This window comes from Fukomys damarensis, unplaced genomic scaffold, assembly GCF_012274545.1.
Source record: "Fukomys damarensis isolate Sample0158 unplaced genomic scaffold, DMR_v1.0_HiC HiC_scaffold_23, whole genome shotgun sequence".
NCBI lineage: Eukaryota > Metazoa > Chordata > Mammalia > Rodentia > Bathyergidae > Fukomys > Fukomys damarensis.
In genome coordinates this window covers 22,468,512-22,478,804 of record NW_022900935.1, presented here as the reverse complement: position 1 = coordinate 22,478,804, position 10,293 = coordinate 22,468,512, and the positions used below count along the sequence as shown (strand labels likewise).

At 41.5% G+C, this 10,293-nt stretch overlaps 1 protein-coding gene across 1 annotated transcript in view; it reads right to left on the bottom strand.

Annotated features, from left to right (window-relative positions):
- The window catches only part of Rimkla (ribosomal modification protein rimK like family member A), a gene marked incomplete at its 5' end in the record, with an annotated part of 32,075 nt that extends 23,211 nt beyond the window's left edge, over positions 1-8,864 (bottom strand). The window contains one exon of the mRNA XM_033767907.1: positions 8,687-8,864. Within this exon, the coding sequence (XP_033623798.1) occupies positions 8,687-8,864 (178 nt within the window). The remainder of the gene's footprint in view (positions 1-8,686) is intronic.
- Between the last annotated feature and the right edge of the window lie 1,429 nt (positions 8,865-10,293).

Sequence of the window (10,293 nt, the reverse complement as noted above, 5' to 3'; positions counted from 1 at the left end):
AAAAAAAAAAAAAAAAAAAAAAAAAAAGATACTCTTCCATTCCTTAGGTGGAATGGGCTGAGGCTCACTGATCACTCAAGGATGGTACAGAGGGAATGTAGAGACCAGAAGAGCCCACGCAACCTTGTTGGTGCTTCTCAGCCCTGAAGTCATATGTCGTGTCTACTTTAAACAGTCAAGTTATCACTGATGGCACCCCAGCACCTAGGGGTGGAGTGGTGGAAGGACAGAGATAAGTCATGGGAATAGCGGGACAGTAAGAAGAAAGTTCAAGGAATTTGTGGGCGTGTCTCAATGAACCTTAAAGGAGTTTTCAGAATGCTTTACAGAAAACCTTTAAAACACCACTTACAGATCCACCTTATAGGCTTCAATTTAAAGCACCTTCTATTCATAAATGATACACTGTGCAAACCATGTAGTTCCAAGGAAACAAAGGTGCTAATAAAGTTATAATTTATCCATCAGGAATAATATCAGTAACAATGCTCTAAAATTGAGAAAATAGAAAAATAAACTCTAAGTACAAAAAGCACTTACAAAATGACTATATGGATGTAACTTATACACCACTTCCTCCATTCTCAGGGTTTCACTGATTAAAGAAGGTGGGAGGAGGGTGGGTAGGTGCAATTATTACAGTAAATTGTTTTCAGCCCTCCTGCTGAGAAAGTGAACCCAAGGAAGTAGAACATAATTCTCAGAGATACTAGGTTATCTTTCACTTTGCCGTCAGAAAACAGGGTCATTTATATAATGCGTTTACTGTTCTTTGGAAAAATTTCTTATCCACCTTTGGCCTTGGGTGTGTGGTATCCTCAGAGTTAGTAGAAGGAAATAAACGTATCTAGGTTGATGAAAATGGTGAATAAATACAGAACACCAGGAGAGCATTGCACAGTGAGATAATATAGGCAAAAATGCTTTGAAAACCATAAAATGCTATACACACGCAAGGCACTGGCACTGTTATTACACAGACATTCTACTAAGCAAGGTAGGACAATTTATGGAGATCTTTACTACCTAATGCAAAAAACAGCTTTGCAACAGAAAAATGACCTAGAGAAGCGAGAAGCAGCAAAAACATCTGGCTTTCAAATCCCAACACAAGACCACAGACAAACAGACTTCTAAAGGAAAAGGAAAGAATTCAATCCATTTCTGGAAATACCAACCACAAGTGCACAGAGACAGCTCAGCCTCAACAAGCAGATTCACATACACCTAGGAAGTCTTACCAGGACTTCATCTCTCTTCTCCAAAGGTAAATCTTTGGGCCTGGCTCATTCCAACTGAAGCCCTTAATAAATGAAGAATGGAATGGGTTAAAGCAGAGCCGAAAAGGCTCAACCAAGCAGTTAGACCGGTTTGATGTCTGTCTGTGCTGCTGTCCAGCTCTGTGCACAGGACATGATGGGTTTATGTGCATCTGCAAAACTAATTATAGCCAGCCTACATATCCAACATCTGTGGATCCAACGAACTGAAGACAGGAAATACTCAAAAAATAAATGTGCATCTATACTGAACATGCGCAGATTTTTTTTACCCTTAGTCCATAGACAATACAGTATAACAGCTGTTTATGGGGCTAAGGTATAGTTCAGTGGTAGGACACTTGCCAAGCATGGGAAAACCTCTGAGTTCAATCCCCAGCACTGAAAAAAAAGACAACATAGCGTTTACATTGTATTGGGTATAAGTAATTTGGAGATAATTTTGAATGTACAAGTGGATCTGCATAGGTCATATGCAAATGCTATAACATTTTATACAAGGGATTGAGCACCCTTGGATTTTGGTATGGACCCTCTGCAGAACACCCTGAAACATTAAGGGCTGTCTGTCCATCTACACAGTTTTGACCTTCTTGCTCTAAGCAACTTCACTTGCCTCTGCTCACTTCCCTTGCCTTTGCCATCACATTTCCCGAATGTAACTTCCGGTAGGTAAGAGGTCGTCCCTCACAGTGGCTCCAGTGAGAGCTGCAGCTGCAACGTATGCGATCAAGAGTTCAAGAGCAATCGGGGTGAAAGACTGGCCACTGGTAAACCTGTCGATAAATTCTGAGCCATTCAGTCACTTAAGCAATCCTACTGTCTCTCTCTCCCCCATTAACATCTTCTCTCAGGAAGGGATCTGATAAGCTTAATACATAACAGCTTATTTAAGGTGTCACAGATCTGGCACTCTGCTCATTGGTGTTTTGGTCTATTGATGAGTTCACAGCTGACTTACTGTTGGGACATGGGACCTGGTCAGAAAAGCCAGGTCACTGGGGGCATCACCTGGAAGGGCACCCCCCCAGTTCCTCCCCTCTCTCTCTGCTTCCTGGCCACTGTAACGTGAGCAGCGCTCCTCCACCATCCCATTTCTGTGTTGCAGTTAAGGAATCACAGACTGTGACCCTAAGCCAAAACTAAACTTTTTCCTTTAAGTTGTGGATGCAGGATAATTTGTCCCAGAGATGAAGAGGGTGACTAAGATGCCCAGGATCCTTCACATTCCCACTGTGACCTATAGGCTGCATCCAAGGGAATGAAGAGCTGTACAGGACACGAGCAGAATGAGGCCCCACGTGGCTGCAGTGAGAGGAAGGAAAGCCCTCAGCCATGAGTGAATGGTTCTTGCCCTCAGGAAACATGGGATTGCATGGGACTGGGCATCACTTTTACTTAGAAAGGTGGCAAAGAAGCTGAGCTGCTTCTGGGACATTTGGGGTCGCCCAGACTCCTGAACTGAGCTCAGGATGTACTGTTCAGTCCCAAACCTTTTTTAAAAAAATCTAAAATGATCACTCTGTCCCAGATAAGTCAGTAAGATACTAGCAGAAAAAAAAATCATCAGACTTCAAACTAATTAGTACAATGACCAACAACCAACACAGTCTAAACTGTTTAAAACCAAAACAGTATTTTCTCAATCCTTTTGGGGAACTGGGGATTGAAGTCAGAGCATTTACACTGAGCTCTACACCTAGTACTTTTTTTTTCTCTTTTTGAGTCAGGATCTTGCTGAGTTGTACAGGCTGGGTTCAAACTTGTGATCTTCCTACCTTAGCTTCTTAGAATGCTGAGATTACAGATGTGTGTCACCATGCCTGGGTGCCATCTTGCTTCTAAGAATACTTTCATAGGTAATTGTGTTCTGATTCCTTTGAACTTTCTGTATTTGGAAATGTTTTAATATATCAAAAACAACATAGCAAAGCCAGGCGTGGTGGTGCATGCCTGCAATCCTAGCGCTTGGGAAGCTGAGGCAGGAGGAGTGCCATGAGTTTGAGGCCAGCCTGGGATACACAGTGATTTCAAGGCCAGCATGACCTTACTAGCAAGACCCTGTCTCAAAACAAACAAACCAAGACATAAACAAAAAATAAAAACAATATAGCATACTAGAGTAACTTTTCCCAAAGAATTACACGTGTTTTTTAAATCTATAAATCAGGATAAAATAAACTCTACAAAACTAGACTTTTGCGTTTGTATACACAATAGTAAAGAAACACACTTTGTAATAAAAATAGCTTTAGTGTAAAGTACTCAAATTATTATTTAAAAGTAGAGTTCTAAAACTTAAAAAAAATTCTCAATCATTCATAGCAGTAGAGGGAAGCAGAAGCAGGGAAAATAAAAAAAGCTATTTGGCTAGCATTTTTATTGAGCATCTTTAGGTGTTTTGCTAAAAATTTCACATGTATTATCTCATTTAAGGCATCTTATATGATCATTGGAAGTGATCTGAAAGCAAAAAGTATTTACATAAAACTTGTATAATGGGTCCCCATGCTTCCAATCTGTGCAAACATATAATGCATTTGTGTGTGCACGTACAGCAACTTTGGCATCAGTAAACGGCTTCCTGTATCCGAGGAAAAAATGCCTTTGCGTGTAAAGCATGCCCTTCACATTTTTTTAGTTTGAGACAGGGTTTCTCCAAATTTCCCAGGCAGAAGAAATAAAGCAGCAGCAGGGCACTGCAGCAAGAGAGCAAAGACTTTGCTATGGCACCTTTTAGGACCATTTAAGAATTATAATTCATGGCTGGAAGTGAGGCTCTGAAAGGGGTTAGAAAAGTTACACAAATAAAGGGAATGGTCCAGGCAACATCTTGGAATATCTTTCTGTACTATGAGGAAGTTTTGTGATCCAAACACAGCTGGGCTAATATCAATCTTCAGCTTTTCCCTCATTTCTTTTACTCTCTCCCCAGCACTGATCATAAGAAGTTTTGTTTTATTTTGGTGGTGGTGTTGGTGGTTTTCAATATTGAGGACTGAACTCAGGGGCTCTGCAACTGAGCTACATCCCCCGCCCTTTATAGTTTTTATTTTGAGACAGGGTCTCTCCACATTTCCTGGGCAGCACTCAAACCTGAAATCCATAAGGAAATTATTTTTATTCTTGGATAGAGGCTATTGCCCTGCTCCTTTTACTCCAAAGTTCTTCTGGAAGATGCGCAAAGAAGTCTCACTTCCACCTCACTACAATCCAGCTTTTTCTGCAGCTGCTTTCTCTTTCCACCAACTGCTACCATGAAGTCATTTAATTCAATTCAACCTCGTTGAGCTGTTGGTGTAAGTCAGACACACTATTAAATAGGAACACAAAGATGAAATACGCCTCTCTGCCCACTCCCCAGTAGTTTAGAGCTTTCTCATGGAGGTAGACAGACATGACTTCAATCACTCATTCACTCACATTTACTGTTTTATGTATTAACTCGGCAAATATTTAGTTAACACATACTTTGGGTCATTCCCAGTGCCAGTTTGGGTTTCCCCAGAAGTATGCCCTCAGACCACCATATAAGTGCAAGTAGCCTATTTGGGTGACAATTCCAGGAAACAGTGGAATGTGGCGAATGAAGGACATGTTATGAAATGAGTAACCACCTCTGGGGCTGTCTCCTGCTGAGGGTTAGTACATACATACCCTTCACTGACCTCACCTGGGGTGCCAGGGAGTTGGCAAGTTAGTAATTTCATAAATAAGCTCAGCATCTGACTGAAATCCACACAGGGGTGTGGCTTTAATTTGCTGGCCCTTCTGATGTGCCATGCATGTATGGGCACAGTGGGTTCCTGTGACCAGAGAAAGCCACCACATAGATCTGCAGTGGCCCTAGGGGAGTCAAGTGCTAAGGGCCAAAGGAACGCAAGAGGATCACGACAGATGGGGAACAGGCACTGTGCATAAAACAAGGTTCCTGGATTTAAGAAGAAAGACAACACTGCCAGATACACTGCAGAGTGTACAACTGTCCTAATTGCAATTTCCCACCACCATAGCCTATCTTTTCTTCATATTCCTCTAGTATCCCAACTCGCACCTTCCTTTGACCTACTGGGAACTACCAGGCATGGGTTCCCCCATCTTTTCATGGTGCCCCACCTGCTTCAAACCCTTCCTTCCTTCTTATCTTATTTAAACTCCATTGTCCAGCACCATAATCACTATCTTGCACTTGCCCTCAAATCCTTGAACCCATTGCTCGCTTGACTAAACCACTACTCTAGTCAGAAGGATCCAATGCTCCATTTCCTTCCTGTGCACCCCTTTGCAGTGGGACACACCTGGAGAAAAGTGCACAAGCCTGCTTGTCTCAAGGGCACCCTTAAAGGCTCCCGGCAATCATTATATTTTCCTGACCTATTCATTCAACCTCAACTATACTTCATACTTTCTCTTGTCTCAAACCTTCTCTACTTCTCTCATGCCCACTCTTCCAATTTAATGCAAAAAAAATTAAGCAATCAGAGAATTTATCAGTAAGTTCCCATTATGACATCTATCCACCTACTGTACTTGAGACATGCAGGTTCCCTTCTGGCTGAACTGTCACAGTACCATCCTTACAACCGATCCATCAACATATCTATTCACTATTTTCTTATCACTTCACTAAAATTGTCCTTAGTACAGTCACTAATGCTAAATCCACATTGCTAATCAGTTCTCACTCCTCAGGTTTATTGATCTGTCAGCCACACCTGCATTATCTGAGTACATCTTCCTTCCTGAACTACGTTTTTCACTTGGTTTCCAGGACATCACGCTCTCCTTTCTCTCAGCTATCTCCACTGTTTGCCTGTCTTCCCCCAACCACTCAACTCCAGAATGCCCCAGAGTTCCATCTCTGGTCCCTTTTTTTTCTAGTCATAGATACACCCCTCTTTTAAAGGTGTACAGAGAGACTCCTACTTTGTTATCTTTAAGCCAAACCTTTCCCTCAAGCCCCAAATCTCTATTAAAACTGCTTCATGTTTCCACTTGGATGTTTTCTGAGCATCTCAGCCTGAGTTCTGACACTCACATCTGCCCAGATCTACTCTGGCATGTTTTATTCTTCCAGCTTCCTAGCCCAAAACTGAACATCCAATATCTTATCTGGGAGGCAAATCCTGGTAACGTTAAAATGTTGTCAAATGTTTAAAAAATGTTCAAAATCGAGTCATTCTTCACCTCCCCCCAAATCATTTTAGTCTAGTAATCATCTCACCTGAATTACCACAGGAACCTCCTCAGTGACCTCCCTGCTCTGCCCTTGTTCCAGTGATCTATTCTCCACACAGCTGCCAAAATGGCCCTGTGTGCCATAATGCAGACCCTATCACTTCTCTGCTGAAAACCCTTCAGTGGAGCCCCCGGCTCGTACAGAGTAAAAGCCAAAGGCTTTTGATGACCCTCGAGGCTCTGTATATCTGCTCACCTCCCACCCACCTGGAAGGTGAGCAGATACCTACCTCTCTGGCCCCCTAATATTCACCCCTTCATTCACTCTGCATTGCCCCACTGGCCTGCTCGCTATTTCCTTACACCCAGCCCACTCTACTCTCTGATGTCTGAATGGCTTGCTTGCCCTCCTCCCTTAAATCCCTACAGAATACACCTCTACTGAAGACCAGCCCACCCCAGCCAACCTAATGTTACAAACCCTCCCCTGCTGCAGAAACGTCCTATCCTACTTTCCTGCTTTTCCTCCGTAGTTTAAAACAAAAAACAAAAAACACTATGTATCTTACCCGCCTTATTTATATTCTATCTTACTCGTCTAGAATGTTATCTCCTTGAGAGATGTCTGGCTTTTTTATTCTGGCTTTAGAATGTACCTTCCACACAACAGAGAGTCAACAGATACTTTCTGACAGAATGAATGAAGGAATGAATGAAACTGTCATAATGAGGGTGAGACCATATCCATTCTCACTCTCCACTGTATCTCTAGTGCTTATCTTAGTGCCCTGCACTGAGCAGATGCTCAGCATTTATTAAATGAAAGAAATGGATGGAATGAATGGATTTTTGTGAAGAATAGACACATATTAAAGCATCTACGAATAGAGTTAAAGGAATAAAGAATCATCATTGCTGTTCATTCCTCAAGACGAATATAAATTTATCTTTTTTGCACAGTGAAGTTTTACATTACTTTTTAATAGTGAAAGGTCAAACAGAAGTAGACCAATAATTTCAGACCATGTTGTAGGTTTGTGTGAAAATAATATAAACCCTGGATGAGATGAGTTTTCAGAGTAGTGGGCAAGGTGCCTAGGGAAGTGGCTGCAGTGGCTGAAGGTAGCGAGAATGCACCTGTACGTCAGCAGACTCCATTTAGGAAGGGAAGTGAGAAGGACCCACGGCCACATGAGGATGACAGGGACACCTCTGACTTTTGGTTGTACCCCTTCCCAGAAGGCAAAGCAAACAAACCTGGTGGAGTGTTATTATAGTAGCAATAGGTGATTTGGGAATCTGTGAGTTCAGCTTGAATGTCTAGGAAAGATTCAAATGTACTGGTTCCAGGACTCTACCCAACGCAGTTCATGAGGTAGCCCTAAAACTGATAAACACATAAACTAAATATGCAATCCTCTTCAGTCCTTGCGGTCAGCCTACAGATATAAATTTGGACCTGTGAGTTAAACTGTATCCCTGCAGCACTCACGGATTATCATACAGCAGATGCTTCTGCACATTTTCCAGCCTCTGTCCCTACTGATATTGCACAGCAGCAACACCAGGATTACCAAGTGAGAGGCTAAAGGCCTGGCTCAGCGATGGCGAACCTTTTAGAGCTTTCAATCATAACAAATACCCTGCTATGGCACGTGTGCCATAGGTTCACCGGCACAGGCTACCTCTGTGCACAAACGTTATTATGTGTTACAGATTGGATCTACGATGCTCCCAAGGCTCATGTGCTGAAGGCTTGGTTCCCAGCTGGTGGAACTACTGGGAGGTGGTGGGAACTTTCGGAGACAGGTCCTAGTTGGAAGACGTCACTGGGAACACGGAGGATTTATCTTTCTCTTGTTCTCTGCTCCCTGGCCACCGTGAGATTCACATCTTTCCTCCACCAAATAAAATATTTCTTCCTTTATGTCGATTTTCTCCGGTATTTTGTCACAACAACGGAAAGCTGATTAACACAGCATGGTACCCTTTCTTGCTAGTGTCTTCCTGCACAAGAGGGAGTCCATCTTCTGCCTCCAAGGCCTTCCACTGTCTTCTGGCAGGCAGATGTAAGATATCTTCTCATATGGATTCCTCTCTCCAGTTCTCTTAAATCTTGAGACTTCCAGGAAGAGGGCAGAGTGGTGAACAACTCTCTTAAATGTTACCTAATTGCTACAAGGAAACCAAGCAAAAGGATACTAGAACATTGACTTAAAGAGTCTGACCTAGAAATTTCCATATGCAGCTGGGGATGTAGCTCAGGGGTAGAGTACTTGTCCAGCAAACTAAGGCTCTAGGTTTGATCCTCCACACCGAAATAGTAATAATTATAAGAATAATGATAGAAAATTGCCATATTGTCACCAAGCTTTTCACTCTGAAAGTAAGAGAAAGAATGCTGAATCATTCTGCTCCTAAAAGACAAACCACAACACAATCTCATTTCCCAGCTCAGATTCATTTGTTTTATCTGTCCCTGAGTTGTGACTACTTTCTGGAACCAGTTAAAATTCAGACTTGGAGTAGTCAAATAATTTAATCTTCTCTCCTAAATCTTTCCTCATTTAATGACTCATCACAAAAATATTTATATATTCAATCAAGATCTCCCAAACACAGAGGCTAAACACAATAAAAGACTTCAAATTAGCTGTTAGGGCACTTCACTCAGTCAATCAATGAACATTAAATGAAGGTCTATATAGCAGTTATGGAGCATATCTTTGAGGAATCCCGTTATTCAAGGAAAGAAAGTATATAAACCTTGTAAATAGATAAATTACCAAAAAAAAGTGACAAGTGCTATTTTCAAAGGTATAGACAATGCTGTCAGCAGTTGGAAGAGAGTGACTAATTAGGGACAGAATTCAAGAAAGACTTTATAGAAATAAGTGACTTGTGCTAGATTTGAAGGATGAATAAAAATTCTCCATATGGGAAAGAATGGGCATCTCAACTAGACAGGTTTTAATTCAAGGCCAAGAGCCAAAGAGTAACATGGTCAGTACACGCTGGTGCAGTAGACAGAATAGAACAGATGAGACAGAGAGTGTTAGACCAGAGTCACTGAGTGCTGGGTCTAACTCCCATCTAGTACTATGTACCCAGTGACCCTCACTGGTGTTTAAGAGTTAATATGTAAAAAGAAGCTAGACCTACGACAGATACAGAGTACCATATAGATTTTGCTATGACTACTATTATGTGTGTTTTGATTAATTCACCACTTTATTTCTCAGGTTGAGAATAATTAATACATATCTGCTGAATGAATGAAGAATTTGCAGTTTGTAAAAAGGAAATAGAGATGGATATGATCTCCATAACACTATGCACAGTAGAAAGTGAAGAGAAGATGTGTTCGACAGAATTGCTTCAGTTCCCTGAGAATCATTCCTTCTCCCCTGCAGCCTCCACACCCAAATTTATGTCAGGGAGAATAGGTTCCTGGATTAAAAATAATCATGAAACCTTGTATGTAGTCAGCATTTTAAGTTTAAACATAGTCTTGTTTAAAATACTTGCAATCTTTATATTTAAAACTTTTACTCTGTCTGATGGATCCTATTTCCAGACATCCAGATACATCCTGAAATTCAAATTCTTGGAGAAACAAACAATTGGCTGAAGTTACTTCCCACCCGTCCCTTCCCCAAACCAACTTCTTTATTACACCCCTACATTAATCTAAAGAAGCAAGAGAAAGGAGCAAAGGCACAAAGGCTTTGTACACATGGTACCTTCATTTCTTAAACTATAAAATTCCTTTGCAAGTTAGTGTCTCACTTCAATTTCATTCAATTCAGTTCAATTCCACATCTACTGAGAAAGA